Source organism: Kogia breviceps, unplaced genomic scaffold (genome assembly GCF_026419965.1).
Source record: "Kogia breviceps isolate mKogBre1 unplaced genomic scaffold, mKogBre1 haplotype 1 scaffold_393, whole genome shotgun sequence".
Classification (NCBI taxonomy): Eukaryota; Metazoa; Chordata; class Mammalia; order Artiodactyla; family Physeteridae; genus Kogia; species Kogia breviceps.
In genome coordinates, this window is record NW_026711832.1 from 6,012 (window position 1) to 33,360 (window position 27,349).

Below are 27,349 nucleotides of genomic sequence, written 5' to 3' on the forward strand. Positions count from 1 at the left end.
TAATGGGTATCAGCAGTCATGGGACTCCATCAGGAAGCACTAGCAACATTATCAATGCCTTTGACAGGTGGCAGCAGCAGCTTCAGCAGAATCTTTTGGTTTCAGCCAGAATAGTCAATGTTATCGTACCAAATCACAGCAATAAAGAAACTGTCACACTTTTAAACTATTATAGATAGCTCGGCTATATAACACAAACTCTTTCTGCATCTAATTTGGTGAATCTATACAGTTATTCCTCTTTTTCAAAAATGTCTTGGCTAAGGTCATGGAATCAACCTAAATGCCCATCAACAGATGAATGGATAAAGAAGATGTGGTGCATACATACAATGGAATATTACTCAGCCATAAAAAGGAATGAAATTGGGTCATTTGTAGAGATGTGGATGGACCTAGAGACTGTCATACAGAGTGAAGTCAGAAAAAGAAAAACAAAAATTGTATATTAAAGCATATGTGGAATCTAGAAAAATGGTACAGATGAACCAGTTTGCAAGGCAGAAATAGAGACATAGATGTAGAGAGAAAACATATGAATTGGGAGATTGGGATTGACATATATACACTAATATGTATAAAATAGGTAACTAATAAGAACGTGCTGTGTAAAAATAAAATAAAATAAAATTCAAAATGAAAAGAAAAAAATGTATTGGCTAATTTTACACTTTCACAAGAATTTCAGACTGTGCTTGTGAAATTTCTCCCAGAATTTCTTTTGGCATTTGATTAGAATTGTACTAAATTTATAGATTAGCTTATGGAGAATTTACTTAAATTTTTGTCTTGTCATCAGGAACATGTTTTTTTCTCTCACTTACTTGAATCTTCAGTAAAGTTTTTTTCTTCATGTATACCTTCAATATTTCTTAATCATTTATCTAGGGGTATTTTATAGATTTACAGTTATTGAGTGTAGAATATATGATTTGCAAATATTTTCTCCCAGTACATTGATTTTTTTCCCTTTCCTTAATTGTGTCTTTTGAAGAGAAAAAAGTTTTAGTATTGATCAAGTCCAATTTATCTTTTTCTTCTTTTGTTGACTGTGCTTTGGGGACTATATCTAAGGAAATTTTGCCTAAACCAAAAGTGACAAAGATTTTCTCCTATGTTTTCTTCTAAAGGATTTATAGTTTTAGCTCTTAGATTTAGATTTATTATCTATTTTGAGTTATTTTTGTGTAGGTGTGAGGTAGGAATATAAATTAATCTTTTTGCATATAGATATCAATTATTCCATTCTTTTATTTTTAACATATAATCTCATACCATTATTGCAGCAGAATGTGACCTGCACAATTTCTGTCTCTGGGAACTTAGAGATTTTTTGTTTGTGAAGTGGATATATGATCAATTTTAAATGCTTTTATAGTTTTACAAAAGTGCTATGTTTTCATTTTTTAAATGATGCAATATAGATGAGTTTTTAAAAATACCACCACTCGCAGTGGTTGAGAATCCGCCTGCCGATGCAGGGGACACGGGTTCGTGCCCCGGTCCGGGAAGATCCCACATGCCGCGGAGCCTGCGCGTCCGGAGCCTGTGCTTCGCAACGGGAGAGGCCACAACAGTGAGAGGCCCGCATATCACAAAAAAAATAAATAAATAAATAAAATAAAATAAAAATACCACCATAACAACAGCTATCATCAATTATGACTCCAGCCATTTCCCTAGGTTGCAAATCATTTTCTCTAAAAAATAAAATCTGAGGCATAACTTACATTTTTTCTGGTATCCAGTATAACCAATGAAAAATCTGATCATGATCTGATTCTCTAGCTTTTGTCACCTGTTTTCTCTTTCTGGAAGCCTTTAAGATTTTTCTTCATCTTGGCTAGACTGAAATTTCATAAAAATAGTTTTAGGTGTATTTTTTATTCAAATATGTTAAGCACTTACTCATGTTTCAGTCTAAAGATTCCAGCCATTTATCTTTGAGAAGATCTTGAATTATTTATTGGAAAGTTTTCTTCCTTATGTTTTCTTCATTCTTTCCTTCTGAGACTACTATTAGTTAGACATTGTATTGTGACATTTTAAGAAATCCCAAGATCTCATGGCTTTGATCTGAGACACATGAAAACATACTGAAGAATCAACTCAGGACAGAACCAAAGAGTTTCTCCTTGTGGATGGATTGAGGTGTGTGTATTAGTGATCTGGCACATCAGAATGTTCACTGACAAGACAGTTTAAATAATGCTCTAGGAGGACGGTTTAAATTAATGCCTTAGGTATTCATATAATTAAAATGTACTTTTGTGGTTCATTCTAACTGCTATTGTTAAATGTCTATCCAATAGTAATAGTAAAAAGAAATGTGGAAGTTTTTTAAATGTGTGCATATTAACATAATCACTGAGCTAATACTCTCTATTTTGCCTTCAAGTGTCACTAGACTACCTACTGAAGTGTTTGTGGTTCTCCATGGGTTAGACTTGCTAAGTCAGTGTTATCACTTCCAACAACCAGATAACATTGACTAATGAGGATAAAAATAAAGACTTTTTCTGCCCATTAGAGATCTATTCATTTAAAGGGGAACCTTTTTATACTGAATAGAGAAGCAGTTTGTTAATATGACCTATCCAGAATTATTAGTGTCCATAGATAACATTAATATTGTCAAAGTGGATAATAAAAGGCATAACAGATGGCAAATTAAAGTCCTAGATGGACTGAGTAAAGCTGACTTGAAATTGTTCCAAAATAAGTGCCTGTTCTATAGGCCTTTCTAAAATGTGGGGATTAGGAAACAATGTCTGCATCACCAGCTGGCTAAACCTTATTATTTGGAATAAAAATTTCGTGCTCCAATGGATATCATAGAAGTGTTGTGAAGAATGTTTATGTTATTACAATAATCCATTATGACCTAACTCAGAGATCTAATCCAGGTCTAAACTAGGGATATATTAGAGAAATAAGTTTTAAGTAGTCTTGGAAAAGTAAGAGAGTAACTAGGAAACTTCATCCTCTTGGACCACTGAAGTTGATGTGAACATGATGGTTTTCATCACCTATTCTGCTCAGGGTTTTTTAAATTATATTTACATATTAATAATACCATGTATTACTAGTTCTGAGGGTTTATACAATTATATTAAAAAGATGAGAGGGAAAGAAACCAGTACGTTTTAACAGCAGAATTTTATCAGATATTGAAATGGATATTTATGAATATAAGGCTCCAAAGTAGGCAGTCACCAACAAGTTTTTGAATGAAGTCACATTGAGACTTGGACTTAAAACAACACTCTAGATTCCACAAGGTTACCAAAGGGGAGGGAGGGTGGAGAAGGGAAGTACTGGGATCCTGGGATTAGCAGATGTAAACTATTGTATATAGGATGGATAAACAACAAGGTCCTACTATATAGCACAAGGAACTATATTCAATACCCTGTGATAAACCATAAATGGAAAAGAATATTTTAAAAAAGAATGTCTATATGTGTATAACTGAGTCACTTTTTTGTACAGCAGAGATAGGCACAACACTGTAAATCAACTATACTTCAATTTAAAAATAAAATTTATAAAAACAATAACACACTACTAGGTGGATATTACCATACTAACTGGTAATGATGTCCATGTATACCTAAGCTTTAAAAAAGTTCCTCTCTTTGCTGTTCCCAATGAAAAAAAGTGGAAATCTTCCCTATTAAGGAAGTGAGAGATATTCGGGTCTCTGTGTTTGTAGAGGTTCTCTGCTTTTACTGTCATGCTATAAATTTTGAGTTATCTCAAGAGAGTATACTCTAGTGGCCATCAATAATAATGAAGCTCAACAGAAGCACTCGCTTCTCTGTTTGGGGTAGAGAAATCAAAGAAAGCACAAGGGGCAGAAATCCAGCAGAGAAAAATGATAAAGAGAAAGGTATAAGGTCTCTAGGCATAGAATATCAAGTTTCAATGAGTATTACTATGTCACACCAGAATCAGTAAAATGACAAGTATTGTACCCAGCACACATGGTTCTGAAATGGAAACAAATGGTTTTGCCTCAATTATACAATCTCACTTTTTTTGAGTCTCATTTGTTGACTTTGGTCATGTAAAAAGGAAATGTAAGCTTTGGCTAGTAGAGTCTTTCTCTTTGTTCATTTGTGTCTGCAGATAAGTGAGGACCTCACATCCAAATGTGAGACCTGAGCTGATTAGTCAGCATGATGACCTGCCAGTCTGGACATCTACAGAAACCCTCTACTGAGCTACTCCCATCTAGGTCTCTAGTGGCTTTCATGTCTCAAATCCAAAGAATAATTTTCTTTTTCTTGTGTGACCTTTAAGCAGCATTTGATATTGCTACCAGTCACTACTTATCTCTCTTTTTCCACTGCCAGTATTCTAATCCTAGTCTGTTACAATCTCTCACCCCAGTAACATTCTCTTGGCAACAACTTTATCATATTTATTCAAATCTCTACAAAGCAGCCCTGTGATCTTCTCTCTCCTTCTATTAAATGCCTCCCATTGTCCTTAGAGATGAGTAGTAATCTTTATTACTCACAAAAGGACCAGCTGTGATTCAACCTTTCTGGCCCCACGATTTTCCACTCTCCTTACTCTCTTTGCACCATCCATGTGGTTTCCTTTCATGTCCTCTGATACAGTGGTTCCCAATCCTGGCTTCATATTAGGATTATGTGTGGAAGGTTTAAAAAAAAATACTGTTGCTAGGGCCACACCTTCAGATATTTTGATTCACTTGTGTGGGGTGAAGTCTAGACATTTGTATTTTTAGAAGGGATCCAAATGATTTTAAGGCTCACTGAGGGTTGAGAACAGTGTCTGTAATGCAACAAACCCTTTCTCAAGTCAAGTCCTTAACCCATAGTGTTTCTCTGTTTGAAAAACTATTCCTCTGCTCTCCTGACCCCCATAATCTCTAATTTTGAGCTTAAAACTTCTTCAGAAAACAAATTTTCTTTGATACCCTCTGTTAGTTTAGCTTCCCTTAATCATCCGTATAAATCATCTTTTGTTGAATACTTACCGATTTCCTGTGTTTCAAGTTTTCTTTCCCATGAGATTACTGGCAGAAACTATCTGTCTTGCCCCTGTTCTAACCCCACTGCTTAACATAGCACCTAGTACATAGTATACACTAAATAACTATATGATGATCAACTGAAAATGTCTGCATCCTGGGGATTCAATCTTGCAGAGATATTATATTTAGTTCTTCATCTTTCCATAACAAGATTCTTGGTTGAGAGGGGAGATTTGTAAGGATGGCAAAGGCTTTTTGATGAGGGAAGTGTGTATTTGGGGTACCCTCATGAGCCAAGATATGTTGATGCCAAGACCCTAAAATGTCTGGAGATTTGGTGAAGTAGGCCTTCCAGTAGTGTGCAGAGATGAGGGCCCCACATCTCCCTGGAAAAGAACTTTCTAAGGAAAGACAGTGGAGGCACAAAACTAGTTTAAAGAGATTGATTAATTAGAAAAAAAAAAAAGGAATAGGGCAATTCTATATAATATAACAGCACAGTAACTTTCTTTCAGGAATTTGTCCCACCAATCTTCCCCAGAGTTTAAGTCAAGCAAGGAATGAAAATAAGAACAAGTAAAAACTGTTAAGAACTACAATACTGAGAGTGCACAGTGTAGTTACACTGGTTCTGGTGCTTTTTGCAGTAGTAGAAAATAATTTAACTGGATTTGGGAGTAGAGGGTGAATTTATTCTGGGTGTAGCCTTCACCTATCTCAGTATCTGGCCTTGGCAGTGTTGGTAGTGACACAAGAGCATCAGCAACAGCAATCACTACCTTCAGTAAGGCACCAGCACAAGATAGAAAGCCTAAGAGGTAAGGGCATTGGATATTCATGCCCTCAATTCAGATGCCCCATCTCTCTGAACTTTTGACATTTTGCTATTATCAGAGAAAGGAGACATTCTAGTGAGCTAAGATTAAGGAGAAAGTTTAGACTCACATAGTATTCTAGAAGACCAAGTCCATGGCTCCCTTTGAACATTCCCAGGATAGTTTGGGAATTACCAGAGGGAATTCAAATTCCCTCAGAATAATGATTATTATGATAATATCATTTTCTCCCTGGCTAAGGTGGCATAAGAAAACACACATTACCTGTATGTGATTTGAAACATCTGAGATTTAAGAAACTAGTCAAGTTGGCACAACTCCAATTCTTCTGGCCAAGAATGACAAGCGATATTGAACAAAAAATGTCAATGATATAAGATATATATAAAAAGCAGATGGATAGTTTAGAGAACAAAGCCAAAATAATAAATATTGAAGCTTAAGGCCCACCAGACTGGCCCTAGAATCCAATGTTATGAAATATATTACAAAGTACAGATTTCCAGGATTGTGAGCATTGTTTTTAAAATTAATTAATTTATTTATTTTTGGGTGTATTGGGTCTTCATGGCTGTGCACGGGCTTTCTTTAGTTGCGGTGAGCAGGGGCTACTCTTTGTTGTGGTGCACCAGCTTCTCATTGCAGTGGCTTCTCGTTGCGGAGCACAGGCTCTAGGCACGCGGGCTTCAGTAGTTGTGGCACGCGGGCTCAGTAGCTGTGGCTCGTGGGCTCTAGAGCGCAGGCTCAGTAGTTGTGGCACACGGCTTAGTTGCTCTGAGGCATGTGGGATCTTCCTGGACCAGGGCTCAAACCCGTGTCCCCTGCATTGGTAGGCAGATACTTAACCACTGCGCCACCAGGAAAGTCCCAGGATTGTGACCGTTTTATCAGTTACTGCGGGTTTCCAATGAAGAGCCAGAGTGATTAAGGAGTCATTGAAAATGACATAAAAGAGAACTTATCCGTATAATAGAAGTTAAAGCCAGAATGATAATCATATCTCCCCAGAGGAGGCACTGAAAAATTTCTGGGAACACTGGTGAGCATGTTTTATGTTTGAAACAATAACAAAAAGCTTAATTGGGAAAAGCAGGTGAAATTCCTGGCTAAATCCTACAACTCCCTATACTGACACCACTGGAGAATCAGTCTGTACATGTTAGACAATCCTCACTGCTTATCAATGTGTGCACTGGCTTTTGGAATTAGATAAACATTAGCAGTATGTATGGCACAGGTGAAAGCATGCTTATAACAAGGAAGGGATATTGCTGTAAATCAGAGAATCAACAAAAGATGTGATGCTAAAGTAATATGGGCAGAACAATAAACTGGTGATGGAGTTGTGGTAACAAATTTGGCTCCATGAAAAAGAGAGATCCTAGCTAACAGAGGGGAAGCAGAGGTCCATGTTATTAGAGATCAACCTAATGACGATTATTACTATACAAGCAAGCTACAGGCTTAAAAACAGCTTCTCAATTCTGGTTGTACATCAAAATATTCTGGAAGGCCTTTTTTTAAAATGTTGATGCCTGGTCTTGAATACAGACCTATTAAATCCAAATCTCTGGAGGTGTGGCCCAGGGATTAAAATCAATATTTTTTAACCCCTTAATGTACTGCCAATGTTGAGAATCAGTGCTTTAAATTTAAAGCGTTACAAATTAATTTCTAAGGACTCAAGCTCAGTTAGAACATATTCTATAAGAATGGAATCCCACTGAAACAATACTGCCAAAGGATCATTGCTTATATCAAACAAAATGTTCAGTTAGTCACTGCCCAGAGAAACACAACTAGTAGATTTCTGGCCAAATTAAATGAAAGTGGTGACAAAGACAAAAATGTCTTTCCAAAATAGACCAATCACCATTATTCTTCCATATTACAGTGAGAGTTGTCTGCCATATAGAAGATTCCATGCTCTCTAAGTAATAATAATGTGCAGTATGTTAATAAATAACATAGCAAAGAATTATTCTCTCAAGATTAAGTAAAACTATGTTTGGTATTGTTAGGAATCAATGTTAGATATGAATATAAATATTTTAGAGAAAGGAGAATAAGTCCTCTGAACCACTCAGTCTGAGCACAGCCCAGAGAAGAGGTGTTAGACAATGATCATTGTGGTGACTCCCAGAAAGGTCATGGAAGGATGCTTATCCCTAGTGGGGAGATGCCATTTTTAAATTCAGATCCCCAATCAGGAAGTTTCTCTGACTCTCTCATCTGTTTGGGCTGGTTTACCATGGTACCAGAGAATGGGTAGCTTATACAACAGAAATTTATTTCTCACAGTTCTGGATGCTGGGAAGTCCAAGATCAAAGAATGGTAGATTCAGTATCTGGTGAGATTCTTCTTCCTGGGTTTCAGACAGCCATCCTTTCCTTGCATCCTCACATGGTGGAGAGAGAAATTGAAAGAAAGCTCTCTTATGTCTATTCTTGTAAAGGCTCTAATCCCATCATAGGGGTTATCCCTCATGACCTCATCTAAACCTAATCACCTCCCAAAGGCCCCACTTCCTAATATCATCATATTGGAGGTTAGGGTTTCAACATCGAAATTTCTCAAAATTCAAACACAGGCCACAACACGATCTTAATAGACAGGCATATAGCTCTATCCATCAAGATTGCTCTTACACTCCACAGAGGCAGAACATAGATCCCACAGGACACTCAATGCTGGAGTCAGCAAAGCAGCACTTAGCAAACAGAAAAGGACTTTTTTTTTAATGTGCAAAGTATTCAGGGGCAGTCATTTGCCATGCACTAGAGGGAATAAATTCCCTTTGAAATACCATTATTATACAGCAGTACTTAAAAAAGAACTTTGAGCTATTTCAGAAATAGAGGCTGAGAATTTCTATAAACAGCATTAATACAAGAAAGTGACAAGGGCATACAAGGGCCTGATACAAGAGACATTGCAACAGAGGCTTGCATGAACAAGAGTGGGATGCGCAGAAGAGAGGTGCTATTCTATTAGGTCTTCTCCAGTTCTCCAACTTCTTGAATAAAGAAGTGGAGATTCTTAATGGAATCCCATTTATTACCATTTATAAATTTAAATAGTTATATTAGACAGCTATACATTGACCTGTACATGGTTCCCATTCTATAGTAGTGTGAGTTTGGACATTTTTCAGTAAGGCCGGATTTAAATCACCTTGCTGGTATGTTTATAGATACACTCCACACTAAGCAGATTTCATTGAATGGTTAGAGTGGTGTATAGGAGGACACTTGGTAAAGAGCATTCCTAATAAATTTTTGTCTGGAAATGCTAATTATATAAGCACAGTGGTTGGCTGTAAAAGGCCAGCATTTAGTATCACGCATAGGTTTAAATTACAGTTTGGTCTCAACACTTCTACAAACCCTTGGGCTTATATTTCAAGTCCAATTTGGTCCCTTTGGTTTCTGTAAAAGACAGAATTACACATGATGTTTTGAGCCCCACAAGTCTGTCATCATTGATTCTTTTCTCTCTCTCCTGGTACTTACAGGCGCAAACAGCTGCCAGCCTATGGGATGCATACTCAGGCCTGTTAAGTAATCAAGCCATGATCCTGGCCATGAACTCCAGGTATAAGAAGCTTTAATGCTCTCATAGCACTGATTGAATACCTTTTAAAAAATGTAATAGATACATATCAAAAATATGAAAAATAAAAATTTACTCCAAATTCCACCACCCTACTTCAGCAACTATTAGTTCTTTCTTTCTCATGTTCTTTTTAAATCTTTCTGTATTGCATGTACAGGTAGATCATCTAACTATTGCAGAATCACAAGCAGGTTGCACATTCAATTTTCTATTCCAATTTTCATTTTTGCTTTGTCTTAATTTTTAATTTCTCTGTAAAATCATATTTTCATTTTAATGGCAATGGAATATTCCCAAATTCTGACATTTTCTAAATTATATTATATTTTACCAACATTATGATAATCATCCTGGTACATAAAAGATTGTATCTGTTCTGAACTACTTCCTTGAAATACCATTCTGAAAGTTAGGTTCCTGATTTAGGTGATAGGCAACCATGAAAATGCCTGCTGTGGGAGAATCCTCATTGGTCAACAGCTCCAGCTGCTGCCTGTATAGATATACCAGCACGGTCTGTGAGGTGTCACTTCCTGTAGGCTGATCTCACCAGTGACCCAGAATGGTAGGACAAATAACTCCAATGGGTGACTTCAGCTTGAGGGATCGCCATCAGCCAAGCTGAACCCTCCTTGGAACTTGCCGCAGTCCAAGACTCTTCCTACCCTATTCCTCCTTCCTTCCTTCTCTTGGAAATCTCTTGTACTTCTAATCCTGTTTTGGCATCTGCTTCCCCTGAACCCAAAGTAATGCAGATGAGATGAACCTTCTTAGAGCTTTTGATTGTGTCAAACTTGTTTTCCAGAAGAACTGCACTTACTAATAAGTGTTTTGTCAAAGCCTAGTCACCTAGAAGATACTCTTACATGTATAAATAGATCCATATAAACAAAATTTGGCATACTGTATTATATTATTTTACAGGGTTCATGGAAAGGCAGACCCTGGATTAGAATCCCCTTCTCCATATTTTAATTTAACTTTTTGGTCTACTTAAATGTCGTAAAAATCTCCCACATAATAGTTTTTCCTTTATCCTTTAAAATTTGTTATCGATTTTGCTTTTCATATTTCAACCAAGTATAATTTGGTAAAGATTTACATGTGTTATACCTTCATATATACTTGTATAATTTAATAATATAAATTTTATTTGTTACTATTAAACTCATAATAGCTTACTTCTTTTTTTGACTAATTTAGTCTTTATTAATTTTCATTTAGTTTCTTCTTACTCTTTTGCTTGTCTTTCTGTTGTTGTTGTTATTGGAGTATAGTTGATTCACAATGTTGTGTCAGTTTCAGGTGTACAGCAAAGTGAATCAGTTATACATATATCTACTCTTTTTTAGATTCTTTTCCCATCTAGGCCATTAGAGATTATTGAGTAGAGTTCCCTGTGCTATACAGTAGGTCCTTATTAGTTATCTATTTTATACATAGTAGTGTGTATCTGTCAATCCCAATCTTCCAATTTATCCCTTCCCCCCTAACCCCCAGTAACCATAAGTTTGTTCTCTACATCTGTAACTCTATTTCTGTTTTGTAGATAAGTTCATTTGTACACTTTTTTTAGATGCCACATATAAACAATATCACATGATATTTGTCTCTCTTTGTCTGACTTACTTCACTCAGTATGACAATGTCTAGATCCATTGATGTCACTGCAAATGGCATCATTTCATTCTTTTTTATGGCTGAGTGATATTCCATTGTATATACATACCACACCTTCTTCATCCATTCATCTGTCAATGGACATTTAGATTGCTTCTGTGTCCTGGCTATCATAAATAGTGCTGCAATGAACATTGGGGTGCATATATCCTTTTGAACCATGTTTTTCTCCAGATATATGCCCAGGAGTGGGATTCCTGAATCATATGGTAGCTCTATTTTTAGTTTTTTAAGGAGCATCCACATTGTTCTCCATAGTTGCTGTATCAACTTACATTCCTACCAACAGTGTAGGAGGGTTCCCTTTTCCTCACACCCTCTCCAGCATATACTGTTTCTAGATTTTTTGATGATGGCCATTCTAATTGGTGTGAGGTGATACTTTATTGGAGTTTTGATTTGCATTTTTCTAATAATTAGTGATGTTGAGCAGCTTTTCATGTGCTTTTTAGCTATCTGTATATCTCCTTTGGAGAGATGTCTATTTAGATCTTCTGCCTGTTTTTTTGATTGTGTTGTTTTTCTGATATTGAGCTGCATGAGATGTTTGTAAATTTTGGAGATTAATCCCATATCAGTTGCTTCATTTACAAATATTTTCTCCCTTTATGAGGGTTGTCTTTTCATTTTTTAATGGTTTTCTTTGCTGTGGAAAAGCTAAGTTTAATTAGGTCCCATTTTTTGTTTGTTTGTTTTGGTTTTTTTTGTTTGTTTTTTCTGTACACGGGCCTCTCACTGCTGTGGCCTCTCCCGTTGCAAAGCACAGGCTCTGGATGCGCAGGCTCAACAGCCATGGCTCATGGGCCCAGCTGCTCCATGGCATGTGGATCTTCCTGGACTGGAGCATGAACCTGTGTCCCCTGCATCGGCAGGCGGACTCAACCACTGCACCACCAGGGAAGCCCCATTTGTTTATTTTTTAAAAAATTTTCATTACTCTAGGAGGTATATTGAAAAAGATCTTGCTATGATTTATGTCAAAGAGTTTTCTATGTTTTCGTCTAAGAGTTTTATAGTATCCAGCCTTACATTTAGGTCTTTAATCCATTTTGAGTTTATTTTTGTGTGTGGTGTTAGGGAGTGTTCTAATTTCATTCTTTTACATGGAGCTGTCCAGTTTTCCCAGGACGACTTATTGAAGAGACTGTCTTTTCTCCATTCTATATTCTTGCCCCCTTTGTCATAGATTAGGTGACCATGGGTGCATGGTTTTATCTCTGGACTTTCTATCCTGTTCCATTGATCTATATTTCTGTTTTGTGCCAGTATCACACTGCTTTGAAGACTGTAGCTTTGTAGTATAGTCTGAAGTCATGGAGCCTGATCCCTCCAGCTCTGTTCTTCCTTCACAGGATTGCTTTGGCTTTTGTGGCCTTTATGTTTCCATACAAATTGTAAAATATTTTGTTCTAATTCTGTGAAAAATGCATTGGTAATTTGATAAGGATTGCATTGAATCTGTAGATTGCTTTGGGTAGTATACTAATTTTCATAATATTGATTCTTCCAATCTGAGAACATGTTATATCTCTCCATCTGTCTGTGTCATCTTTGATTTCTTTCATTAGTATATTATAGTTTTCTGAGTACAGGTCTTTTACCTTTTAGGTAGGTTTATTCCTAGGTATTTTATTCTTTTTGATGTGATAGTAAATGGGATTATTTCCTTGATTTCTCTTTCTGATGTTTCATTGTTAGTGCATAGGAATGCAAGAGATTTCTGTGCTTTAATTTTGTATCCTGCAACTTTACCAGATTCCTTGATGAGCTCTAGTAGTTTTCTAGTAACATCTTTAGGGTTTTCTATGTATAGTATCATGTCATCTGCAAACAGTGACAGTTTTACTTCTTCTTTTCCAATTTGGATTCCTTTTATTTCTTTTTCTTCTCTGATTGCCATGGCTAGGACTTCCAAAACTATGTTGAATAAGAGTGGTGACAGTGGACATCCTTGTCTTGTTCCTGATCTTAGAAGAAATGTTTTCAGTGTTTCACCATTGAGAATGATGTTTGCTGTGTGTTTGTCATATATGGCCTTTATTATGTTGAGGTAGGTTCCCTCTATGCTCACTTTCTGGAGAGTTTTTATCATAAGTGGGTGTTGAATTTTGTCAAAAACTTTTTCTGCATCTATTGAGATATTATATCATTTTTATTCTTCAATTTATTGATGTCGTGTCTCACACTGATTGATTTGCAGATATTGAAGAATCCTTGCATCCCTGGGATAAATCCCACTTACTTGATCATGGTGTGTGATCCTTTTAATGTGTTGTTTGATTTGGTATGCAAGTATTTTGTTGAGGATTTTTCATCTATCTATGTTCATCAGTGATATTGGCCTATCATTTTCTTTTTTGTGATAACTTTATCTGGTTTTGGTGTCAGGGTGATGATTGTGTCATAGAATGAGCTTGGGAGTGTTCATTCCTCTGTAATTTTTTGGAAGAGTTTCAGAAGGATAGGTTTTAACTCTTCTCTAAATATTTGATAGAATTTGCCTGTGAAGCCATCTGGTCCTGGACTTGTGCTTGGTCTATTCATATTTTCTGTTTCTTCCTGGTTCAGTCTTGGAAGGTTGTACCTTTCTAAGAATTTGTCCATTTCTTCTAGGTTGTCTATTTTATTGGCATATAGTTGCCTGTAGTAGTCTCTTATGATTTCTTATCTTTTAAATCTTTTTTTAAACTTGCCATTATACTTATTATTTTTCCTTTTCCTTTTTTTTTCATAATGCATTTATTTTGCTTATGTCCTTCATGTCTTTGGTTGTATTTTTAGTCCTTTTAAAATCTTAAATTATATGTTTAGTTTATTATTTTTCCCTCATTTTAAATAAGAAAAAAACCTTGACAGTATTTAAGTACTTTGAATTTTCTAATTTTTAAAATAAACTTCTCATTGTGATTAGAGAATGAAATATATATCCTTTTATATTTTGAACCTTTCTATGGCTAAGTATATGGTAAATATTTGTCAGCATTCCATGATTATCTGAAAAGATAATCCTTGTTATCTCAATTAATACAATTTATACCTCCTTATTAATTATATTAAAGGTCTCTCCTTTTGCAGAATTTTTATTTTTATCTACCATACACTAATAATTGAATGCTTAATCATCTCCTATATCTCTGTGTCTATTTCTCCTTATATCTTTAATAATTTAATAATTTTTCATAAAATTATTATATATTTTAATAATTATGTTTAAGAATTTTTCAATTTTGTTTCTATGTGGTTTGAGAGCTTTTGTATTAATAACTATGTCTTATTATTTTATAATAATTGCATATATCTCTCTTAATACCTTTCATTTGAATTAGACTTGTATCATATTAATATAGCCCTCCTGATTTATTTTTGATCATGTTTAATATAATTTTCCCATGCTTTTATTAGGAGGCATCTACTTTCCTTTATTCAATTGTGATTCTTGAAATTATACTTGTAAAAATTTTGCTTACTGACATTATATAATAGTTATTGCTTCATAATAGGAAGAAATAAAACATTTTCAAGAAATATTTTAGTACATTTGGCTTACCTCTACTTCTCACTTCACTCTAATATCTGAAAAGACATTTCACTCAAAAATTTAACAAAAGCATACAGTAATTTGTTAGGGATGCTTATTCTTTCTTCTCAAGTTTCTTTCTATACCACCTGGTTATATATCTTGGAATATAAAAAAGGCTTTACACTGCCATTCTTATTTTAAGTTGTCATTTTTTGTAAAACACATTAGTAATTTAATACTTGTTCTTCTGAAAATCAATTACATGTAGCCCCCAAAACAATGTATACTTGCTGATAATTGCCAATGTTGACCTATATATTTACATTGGGATTTCTTCTTTAGTATCACCAATATCTGACTCTCAGCCTTCTTCACACTTAAAATGTGAAGATTCTTTAGTCCATCAGCAGTTATGAACGGCATCAGAGTATCACACTACTTTCCTAATCCTTGTTCATGACATGGACCATTTTAGCATTTTTAGGACCGGCAATATGATTTCAAAGTACATTAAAAGACACTATTTTCTATTTTATCAAAATATTAATTTTGCATTATTCTAAACAAAATCATATATCTCTAGAAACCTACAACTGAAAATACTACTGGAAGCTTTTGATAGGTAGCTGTTCAGAGTCTGAAAATCCATTGAAGCCCATGAATAAGTCAAATCAATCTTCCCAAGATTTGAAAATTATCTAATATAATCCAAGAAATGCCATTTCAAACAATGGATATCAGATATTTAGGTCTTCTTCAGTAGAGGAAAAATATTCTGAGTTCAGCACAAGATTTCCTACCTTACCAACTATATTACCATCTTTTTTTAAAAAAAATTATTTTTAACACAAAAATCTCAGGAGGCACTGTTATCCAGGTCACACTTATTGAAGGAACAATAGCTGTGTCACAACTTATCTTTTCAGCTGCTGTTGGGAAGGTTTCTTTTGCCATAAATTGGAAGATGTATCCCAATATCACAAACATTAAATGTAAGAAACATAGTATCATGTACTAGAGAAAATGTGGCAGTAATATATTTCAACTACCTAAATCTCAGCATGGCTTTATGGGCTTGGCTGGGTAGGTAACCACCTTTTACATTATTATGTCTATGAAGAAATATATTATGAACTCTAAATAACAGATTATAAATGATTTTTACCAAAAAATATGATTCCTTTATATTTAAAGTACCATTGTTATTTTTACACTAATATTTAAAACCCATGTTATATAAAGCCAAAAGTTGGGCCTCATTTTCTAGTACACTGTCTCTTAAACTAAGAAAAAAACACTAAAGTTAGGTTGTATCTGTTCTTTCCTCAATTAAATAATTATACCTTTTTCTTGTCAGCTTCGTGGATCCCTTATTGCAATATGAAACTCAACTGAAGATAGTAGAGTCGTCCTTTAAAATGGCATTTGCTATACCAAGTCTTGACAAAGTGAAAGAAATTGGGAAGAATGAGGATGACCAAGAGGACCTCGAGGTAAGACTTGCTTCTTTTAGTCATAATGAGACATCGTCATGCACCACAACAATCCCACAGAAAGTCTGTCCAAAAGTTGTAATCTTTGTTTTCTCCTTCATTCTTTTTAGACATAATAGATAAACAGCATATTCTAGCACTAATCTCTATCCCTGGACTCCTTGTGAATTCAATAACCCATGGGATTTAAAGGATTGTATAGGATCTATAGGAACAAATGGGTGAAGAGATTTGGGTTAATTTGTTTGACAAAAACAGCAAGTTTACTGGCAAGTGCTGCAAAGAAGGAAATAGGAGCTAAGAAAAGTAGAGGTAGGAAGAATCCTGTAGTAAGTTCAGCAACATACGTGGTTTTTATTTCTCAGCATAGCTACACAGTTCACTTGCCCCATAAGGTATTAAAGCAATTCATGGCATATTGTATTGAACGAGGTCTCATCTCCAGAGCTACCTCTCTCCTTTCTTACCTTCAGTTTATGCGGAGAACTCAGGACCCCAGGATGCAAAACTATAGGCATTGGTAAAATTTTATCTAAGGCCGGCTGGCTGGTTGTGCAAATTTCTTGTTTTTCAGAATTTATACCGAACTATTTTAAACATATTTGAGGACACTCTTCTGATCTTAGTGTCTAAAGACCTCTACAAACTGCAAATCTTAAAGGTAAAGGGAAAATAAGTAGTCTCGTTTTCTTGTCATAAATCTAAAGGGTATACTATATTTTACTTATTATTTACCATTTGCCATACTTACATCTCCATAAAGTATTTGGCAGCTGAAAAATTTTCTTTACCTTTCAGAATGTCTCATTATCTCCCAAATAAAATCACTTCCTTTTATTTGAATTACAGAGACACAATTTTAAGAATCCAATTTTGGGAGAATGGCAACAGACACTTAAGAAGCCAAGGGTTATATAGCAATGTAAGAGTAAACACAATACCGGGTAGCAGAGCATACGATGATTGGCCTAAACCACCTTCATGTCCACCTAACAATGAGTCATATTTTGATAATATCTATATGCATGTTCTTCCTTAACAACCCTGGGCTAGGAAATCCCATGAGCATCCTATCTTCATGGACACCATAGTATCAAAGGAAGTTCTGATAACCATCCATAACCCTACTTTTCACATCCAAGATTTTACTGTGTTTTTAACGTGCCAGGCAGAGACAGAGACTGATCTGGACATTTTATGACCTTTAATTTTGCATTTTTAACATGATGGCATCAGGAGGAAGCTGTCTGAAAATACTGAGAAACTAGATTTACTTACTGTACCATGAGAATCATGGGATTTGCAAATCATAAAATACATTCAAGGAAAGAAGCAGAACTGGTATATATGAAGATTAGGAGAAATGGGGGGGATAATAAAATATACTGAGATAACTTGTGCCTAATTTTAGCCAAATATTTTCCATGCATTTAAAACATTTTAACCTCACAATCCTGTAAATTGGTTATTACCCCATTATTACAACCCTCTCCCCATGTGTGCTCTTTCTACCACCCTAGGCTGCTTATTGAGGATTTACTCTATGTCAGGCACTAAGCTGAATACTTAATATATGGGTTTTAAAATTTAATCCTTAAAATAACCCTATGAGAAAGTTAAAATTATTTCTCTCATTTGCAGATAAGGAAATGGAAGCAGAGAGAGGATAAATAATATGTGTGCATCTAATGAGTAGAGGACCTACTCTAACTTGGGAGCCTGTTACTTAACCACCTTGTTCTTATACCTACCACATCTAGAAACTCCCCTGATCCTCAAAAAGAGTTGACCCTCACTCCTGGAAAAGGAATAGGCTGAGCCCCCTGAGTTCTAGAGACTCTTCTGCCCTAGGAAACAAACTTCAGAACAGTTTTACACAATGGGAGCAAGAGAAGGGGATGAGATTTGGCCAATCATTGGCATAAATACTAAGTACTCCAACAATCTGTCTTAAGAAGTCTACTAATGGTGGTTAACATGTAAGGCATATGCAGTCTTCTTCCTTCCTCAAGGTTGTAAATATGTCGCTGCATCTGAGGATTTAGAACAAATAGGTAGAAGCTACAGAAAGACCATATTTAGCAATGAATCAAAATTAGCAAGAACTTTCTCATCGAGCTGGCTCCAGGAATATACTCTAAACCATGAGTGAGAAAATATCAGGATGGTAAATTTAAAGAGGCAATTCTGGGATAAAATGACATTTCAGGATCAAATAACATTTGATTCTTTTTTAAAACTGCAAATCAGATCCTATGGTTTTAAAAAAGAGAGAAAGAAAAAGAGAAGGAGAAGCAGCTGATGATAATCAGCCTCATAACCTCATGTTAAACTTTTCATGATGCCTGGCAAAGTGACTGTTATAGTGGATATTAGTAAATACTTGTTCGATAGAATTAAATAAAATAAAACCCAGGTGTAGCTATATGGCAGATGAAGTATTATACTAGACAGTAATATACTAGCTTATTGTCATATTTTTAAAATAAATATAGGATAGGTGTGAAACCATTGGGAGGACATGGGGAACCTTGACTTGGTGAAGGTGGTGATCAGAAGAAAGGGACCTGTGGAAATGGAAACACCATGGTTCTAGGATAGTTCTTGTGTTTTCAACAGGAAATGGCTGTGTGGATGAGTGAAGATAATTTGTACATGCAGGAGAGAGCCATGGTGATCATCAGCAGAGTGCTAAGCTTTGCATCCAGGAAAGTCAAGGGATATGTAAGTCACAGAGTAATCATGCCACGTGCTTCTGAAGACTGCATTTCCGCAGTGCTGCTTTCCAGGTCTTGGGTCTAGAGAGTGTTAGATGCCTGCTTTGTATTATCATACTAGTAGGTTGGGATACTGGGAAAGGAATTAATATCCTACATGACTTTATGTCAGTTAGAGCAGAGTTTCTCAATTGATTAAGATGCCTCATGCTTTCCACAAACAGTATGAGTGTGTCAAAACCAGGATTTTGCTGACTCTCTGGATTCTCCTCTTTGGACCACAATCAACGTTATTTGTAAACTTATAAATTCTTCCATCCTTACTTTCCTTCTTATTTCTTTTTCCTAGAATATTTTTAAACCACCATTTATTTTAAATGTATAACAAGTAATTCTTGAGTACTTTCATTGTAAAACATGCTAAAGACATAGCAGAAGTCCTTCTTTACTATCCTCTCCACCCCAATCTCATCCCTAGCCATGTCTGTGTGATATGTGTCCTGCCAAACAGCTAGGTACACATACAAATATATATGCACAGGGATATACATAGCTTTGTTGCTGAGTTTTTCTTTACTAAACTTACATCATATTTACATATGGTTCTGCAATTTGATTTTTTCACTGAACAGTATGCCCAACAGATACTTTCATAGATTTGCTTCATTATTTTAACTACAGCTTATATCTTATAGTGTTGATGTATTATGATCTACTTAACTATTCTTCAGTTGATGAACATTGAGGTATATTGTGGATTTTTCTATTTCAAACAATACAAAAATGGTCATCCTTTTGCATGTATGTATGTACTTAGAAATGCTAAGGAAAATAATAGGCCAAAAAGTATGAATAGGTTAAAACTTAGTAATGCACAATTGTCCTTCATTCTGCATTCCTGTGAATATTAGAGTGCCCATTTCCTCAACCTTCACAAATGCCTGGATATTATCAGACTCTTTAACCGTTGCCTTTCAGATGGAGAACAAATAGGTATCTCATAATTGCCAATATTTACTGAGGTTTTCTATATTTTGAATAACACTATTGCCTGCCTCTAAGAAGCCTCAGACTATTTCTGAACATTTTTCTCTCTTACAGATACTGTGTTTTCAGTCTCTGTTCCATAACTCACTCTTCACTGTGAGTTTTAAACATACTGTACTAATTGTATATCTGATTGCTTAAATCAGTTCAGGAGTTCAGTATGAAGGGGGTCAGAAACATGCATTTGTGACACTATCTTCATGTATCCATTTCTAATATTTGTACAGTCTCTAGACATATTGAGACAAAAATCCTAGATCAGCCTTATAACATAGCTGAATTTTTATTATTTTATTTAAAATAAACTTTGGGAGATAAACCCATGCACTTATGGTCACCGAATCTATGACAAAGGAGGCCAGAATATACAATGGAGCAAAGATATCCTCTTCAATAAGTGGTTCTGGGAAAACTGGACAGCCACATGTAAAAGAATGAAATTAGAACATTCCCTAACACCACACACAAAAATAAACCCAAAATGGATTAAAGACCTAAATGTAAGGCTGGATACTATAAAACTCTTAGAGGAAAACATAGGCAGAACATTCTATGACATAAATTGCAGCAAGATCTTTTTGACCCACCTCCTAGAGTAATGAGAATAAAAATAAAAATAAACAAATGGGACCTAATTAAACCTAAAAGCTTTTGCACAGCAAATGAAACCATAAACAAGATTAGAAGACAACCCACAGAATGGGAGAAAATATTTGCCAATGAAGCAACTGATAAAGGATTAATCTCCAAAATATACAAACAGCTCAGGCAGCTCAATATAAAAAAAAAAAAAAAACAACTCAATCAAAACATGGGTGGAGGGCTTCCCTGGTGGCGCAGTGGTTGAGAATCCGCCTGCCAATGCAGGGGACACGGGTTCGAGCCCCGGTCAGGGAAGATCCCACGTGCCGCGGAGCGGCTGGGCCCATGAGCCGTGGCCACTGAGCCTGCGCCGAGCCTGTGCTCTGCAATGGGAGAGGCCCGCGTACCACAAAAAAAAAAAAAAAAAAAAAAAAAAAAAAACATGGGCGGAGGACCTAAATAGACATTTCTCCAAAGAAGACATACAGATGGCCAACAAACACATGAAAAAATGCTCAACATCACTAATTAGAAAAATGCAGATCAAAACTACAATGAGGTATCACCTCACACAGGTTACAATGGCCATGATCAAAAAAATCTAGCAACAATAAATGCTGGAGAGGGTGTGGAGAAAAGAGAAACCTCATGTACTGCTGGTGGGAATGTAAATTGATACAGCCGCTATGGAGAACAGTATGGAGATTCCTTAAAAAACTAAAAATAGAACTACCGTATGATCCAGCAATCCCACTACTGGGCATTTACCCAGAGGAAACCATAATTCAAAAAGACACATGCACCCCAATGTTCATTGCAGCACTATTTACAAGAGCCAGGACATGGAAGCAACCTGAATGTCCATCAACGGAGTAATGGATAAAGAATATGTGGTACATATACACAATGGAATGTTACTCGCCATAAAAAGGATTGAATTTGTGTCATTTGTAGAGACATGGATGGACCTAGAGACTGTCATACAGAGTGAAGTAAGTCAGAAAGAGAAAAACAAATATCATATATTAACGCGTATATGTGGAATCTGAAAAAAAAATCTTATTTACAAAGCAGAAATAGAGACACAGACATAGAGAATAAATGTATGGATTCCAAAAGGGAAAGGGGGTGGGATGAATTGGGAGATTGGGATTGACATATATACACTATTTATACTATGTATAAAATACATAACTAATGAGAACCTACTACATAGCACAGGGAACCCTACTCAATGCTCTGTGGTGACCTAAATGAGAAGGAAATCCAAAAAAGAGGGGATAAATGTATACATATAGCTGATTCACTGTGCTGTACAGTATAAACTAACACACTGTTGTAAAACAACTATATTCCAATAAAAATTTTAAAAAAGACTGAGAAAAAGCCAAAAATTAAATAAACAAAATAAGCTTTGGAACATAATACAATTTACTTACATGGGAAAATACAGTCCATGATGTTCTTTGCATCATGCTAATTCCCCATCTCAGTGTCCAAAAGAGAGACTGAGTGGCTTGTTTTAAATATTCTGATTCTTTGGCCTGGGAAGTCAGTCTCCCTCTATTTCTGAGATGGTTTGGAATGTCCATTCAAATGGACACAAAATTTTGCAAGTGAGGCTTGAGAGAAAGTGTAGTTCAACACTCCAGTCTGTTTTCTGTATAGTTCCTAACATGTTTTATATATTCAGCAAGTATTTGATGGAGACTATTCACACGTTTCTCTTTGCACTTCAATACACATATATACTTTCTATTTATATATCTACTGTATATTTATATACTAGATATATACTGTATGTGTGTATAAATATATATATATATATATATCTTCTAGTGAGTTCCACTCAGGTAGCAGGTATGACATTTGGGGGTTTCATCTTCTGCTATCACCCCTACTCTCTTTCAATGACAGTTGTAAAGTTCATTCTTCCCAGTACATAGCCCACACTTCAACTGTGAAACAATAAATGTGTAAATTCATATGTACAGCAGAAGGCTCTCATAAATTGTTGAGGGTTCCTAAGCTATAACTGAGACCTTTGAGAAGCCAAGTGGTAACGTATTCCTCTGTTCTGCAATGTTTGCTGAATGCCACCAGGTGGAAGCACACCAGCATTTTCCAGAAGGTGGGAACTAAGCTAGCCTCAACAAGCTTATCACAGTCATGGAAGCATAAACCTTTACTAAGTTAATTTTCCCTTTAAAATAAGATAATTAAGATAATTATCTTCTAAAGATAAGATAATTATCTTCTGAAGATAATTAAGTCGGTGAAATTAATGGAGATGGGGGAACAAATACATAAAACAATCAAAAATATTATTAATAAATTAAAAGCTAAACTACCCACAGGCAAGGTCTGTGTATCTCTATATCTGACACATTGTAAATAATAAATGAAGATTTTTTCTGCCATTCTCTAACTAAATGTAGCTACCTATTCTGTTCTCAGGTTCTGGCCATTCACTGGATAAAAACTATTTTCTTCATAAATTACACTAGGCTATGTCTTCCAGACTCTCAGACACCCCTGTCCTATTGAACAATACTTTCATTTGTATTCTACCAGAATTTAAAGTGGTATTCCTCTTATACGAACTGTGTGCCCATCAGGGTGAAGAAACTGCTACACTCAAAGAATATTTGTCCTTTCAGTTAAACTGTTAATTTCCAAACGGGTGAAGAAATGTGAGTTAAACATGTCATATTATCTCATTAACAGATTTTTCCTAGGTTTGTTCCTTTGGCACATCATCATTTAAAAGACAGGTGGAAGATTTCCAGTCAAAGCTAACAGATTGTTCACATGTCTATCCCCTCCCCCACAAAATGATAGTAATAAAATTTGTTAAATGTTGCCGTTGCAACAAAGAGAATTAGTAATGGGTTCTCAGTGGGCTAGTGATGTCAGCAAACTTCTGCATGACAAAATAGATAGAAGATGGTAACTGATAAAGTCTGGCAGGGGAAGCTGAAAGGTAGGGGCATGTGAACATTAGAATGGAGGACAGCTGAAAAGGGAGGGAGTATCCCTGTGGAACCTGAAGAGTTTGGAGCTATGGAAGCCCAAGTAATGATGAAGAGTGGGAGGCAAAGGAAAGCTGAAGACATACACATGCACTGAAAAGACTCACAGAAAGTTTATACAGAAGGATGTATAGTGCCTCCCATCCATGTTTACACACACACTCTATATTCCACAGGGACATGAGTCCATTGGTAGGTAAAATTTGAGGACATTTTTCTCAAAACAATTGTAAATTCCCTGAGACAATCATCTTGGTTCTGTTGTTTAGATACACTTCAGCATGACCCCAGCCTTCCCACCCGACTACTCTAAAGCCAAGCCCACCAGTTGACAAGCCTTGTTCACATACAAAATCCCACCAGTGGCATTACATTCTTAAATATGACTAGACAACCAAGAACTTGCCAGACATTTGAGAAAACCCTCCAAATACAAGAGATAGCCCCAGGCAAATAAAGAGAACAAAAATGATTATCAAAAATAGATAATTCTGAGTACAGATGAGAATTTAGTCTCAAAAGGAGTAGAAAGGACATATTTATATGCCAAAAGGAAATATAACTAAAAATGAGTAGGGCCTATGCACTGATTCATCACAGCAGGAATAGATAGGCAATGTTCCAAAGTGATATTAGAACTGAAGTAGAAGTCCATTGTTTAGAGATGTACAGTTGACTTCCAAAAGAAGCAGCTAAAAAACTTAGAAGTGGTTGCTTCTGGAATTTAGCACCTAAAACTGTCATAATTGTTAAGATAAGGAACTGGAGAGGCCAGAAGGAATCCAGAAGGAAAGGAATCCAGAAGGATTCCAGTAAGAAAGGGCCAGAAAACTAAGCAGGAACACTTAGACTTAGGAACAAATACAGAGAAGCTACTTTTCTCCAGGTCTTAACTCTTTCCTTCTTTCAGCACTTTAGATAGATTTTCTAAAAAAGCAGGACTATACTGTATTAAATGTTCCCAAAGTCTTGTGTTTGAGGGGGTGTGACTTGGTTGGCATACTTCTGAAGGGACTGTGCAGGGCATAATCAATGTGCCCCATGGTTCACACAGTTTTATTCCTCTCTTGGCCTGTCCTAGGTCATGTCTCCCCTCCTCCTCAAACACGCTATGCAATCTAGACATGGCCACACCTACTCCGCCAGAGACACACATCTAGACAGACCCTATCTGGCATCATTAGCAGCTTCCTTTACAAAGACACCTGCTAAGAGTTACACATCCATAAGTTCATGAGAAGGGATAATCTGAGAGAATGCTCAAGGCAAAATCTATAACACAATAAAACTTTAAAGCCAATCCTCCGTAAATGGTCCCCAGGTTCAGTGAGCTAAGCTGTGAGAAGTACTCCCCTGGTTCTAGGTACTTTCGCTGTAAGGGTCTTTGCCATAGACATCTTTGTAGCATAACTAATTGGCCGTAAGGCAATTTTTTCATAAAAGATAAAATAATGAAAAATAAAAGGGGGACATTATAAAGGTCATAATGAAACATGAAAAATTAATAACAAAATTGAAAAGGCTTTCTCGAGAAATACAATTTAAATATTTGCATACAATTTAAATATATTTAAATTGTGTGTAAATTCGTGGCAATCCTGCCAAATAACTGATTTTATTTTGTGGGTTGTACTTAAGCACTTGTCTTTGAAGTCTTTCATTCATAATATGTTTTTTGCTTTTTGATTCATCTCCTTATTCAGCATGATAGTTTTTCTTTTTTGCTAAAATTTCTTCCTTCATTTCATCCTTCATTCCAAATACCAGGATGCATATTTCTAACTGAGCTTTGTATTGCGTTATAAAAACCTCTGCACTGTTTTTTGTTCTTGGCATTTTGCCACATGTCTGTTCATAGATGTTCCAAAGTTCTATGGGAAATGTGGGTTCAACTCTGCACCTCTGAGACCCTAAGCCTCTTTCTCCTCCCATGTAGTGTGCTTCAAAATAAGAATCCAACTCTTGGGACAAATCATTGTCATCTCTCAGCTCAATAAAGCCATCAATAAAATGGCTAACTGAAAGAAAGTCTAACTCATTTCAACCAGTTGAAACCAAAGTGTCAAACCAAACAGTCTACTAATTATTTTATCTTTTACAGCTAAATTGCCTTACAGACAATTAGGCATGTATTAAAAGGGTTTGCAGCAAAAATGCTCATGGCAAAGACGTTTATGGCAGAGAAGCTTGTGGCAAAATACCGGACACATACTCATACCCCTCCATCATGCCCAACAGAGAAACAGAACACCTTCCCCTTTTTTCTTAAACCCATAATGCAAAGGCGGTTCTTAAAATCTTGCCGTTTGATAGAAAAAGAAATTTGGGATGCAAACCAAAAGAAGAGAATAGCCAGGGGAAAATAAAATACTTCTTCCTAGGGCCTATAATAAATAGCAACCCCTACTGTCTGCTTCTAGATTCTTCTAAGTCATAGGACTCCTAAAATAGGGGGAGCCGGAGGTACCCTTACAAAGAAATATAGGCAGAAAGAATCCAAGAAAGACATCCACAGAAGCAGATTATCTTCCCTTCGTCTACTAAGACCATCACTACCAACATCCTAATTCGGTCATATCCTTGGCCCATGACCTAGGTCACCTCATATTCTTCTTCAGGAATGATTCCGTGTGTGTGTGTGTGTGTGTGTGTGTGTGTGTGTGTAAGACTGAGACAGGCAGACAGACAGACAGAGAGACGTGTGTGGGTCAAGCAACAAGAGAGATAAGGATAAGGCTATATAAGAGTAATACAAAGAAGGAGAAACAGGTCTTGGGATGTCCCTGGAAGGTTGACTTGAACTCTAACTTTTACCACCAAAGCATCTATCTAGCAAAAGTAATCATTTGTCTTAGGGTTAAGAAGATTCTGCAGGCCTACTAGTTTAGCAAACCTACATGTGGGAAGAGTCCTTTTTGTTTAAAGAAAATTGGTAATAATTCTCATACCTTCACAAAAGCAAAATGTCTTTTCCATCTCTCCTTTCTTTTTTTATGTGTCTACTCTCCCTATTTGCATTTGATCTGGCTAAATAAATCAGTCAAGGTAAAAACCCAAATATTTGAGAAGCCTATGTGTCAAGGAAGTTGTGTGTGTGTGTAGGGGGGGGGGGAATATATAAATGTTTTGGCAGTAGGTTTGATACCAGAAGCAAATGTTTTGAGTTTTTTAAAAAATTAATTTCCCTGGGAAGAATCAGAGCAATTCTCAGAAGAAAAGTTTTCTTCAATGACTTACAGAGTCATCTGAAGTGTTCCCCAGTGACTTACACAGTCATCTAAAGTGTTTCATACATGGAGAAGGAAGTATGAAAGTTTTTGGATATTGACTCCCCCACCCCAGTATCCTAAGAATTTGATACCTACAAATAGCTACCTAAAATATTGACTAGAAACTAACATTAGTTGAGTCTCTATTATTTCCAAGCACTTTGCTAGGAACTTGCTTTTTTGCCATAAATGTTACCCCCTTAGTTCCTACAATAACTGTTACAAGATAACATTTGTTATATGCATTTCATAGATGAGAAAATTGAGGCTCAGTAACAGAGTGAGGATTTTAATACCGATTTTGTGAACTCTGAAGCTCATCTCTAACGGTAGTCTGATATATATATCAGACACAAACATTTAATGTTGACCATGCATAGCAAATACATTTTTCTACTTTGTTTTTTCACTAGACAAGTGTTGATGTTCCATGTTTGGGTGTTCTGGCAGCAGAACTGTCTCTTTTGTGTTCCCATGCTGATCCCTCAATCACACAACAAGCATCCTTGGGAATGTATCACCTCCTCTGCATTGCAAAGTGTCAAAATG

The 27,349-nt window shown here is 35.9% G+C and overlaps 1 protein-coding gene across 1 annotated transcript; it reads left to right on the forward strand.

Moving 5' to 3' along the window:
• Window positions 1–2: 2 nt before the first annotated feature.
• LOC131749742 (maestro heat-like repeat-containing protein family member 9) lies at window positions 3–27,349 on the forward strand (the record flags this gene model as incomplete). The annotated part of the gene is made up of 6 exons (XM_067024367.1): window positions 3–125; window positions 9,360–9,439; window positions 16,018–16,153; window positions 16,728–16,814; window positions 18,773–18,877; window positions 27,214–27,349. Coding segments are annotated over exons 1-6 (667 nt in total), but the record flags the coding sequence as incomplete, so codon positions are not given.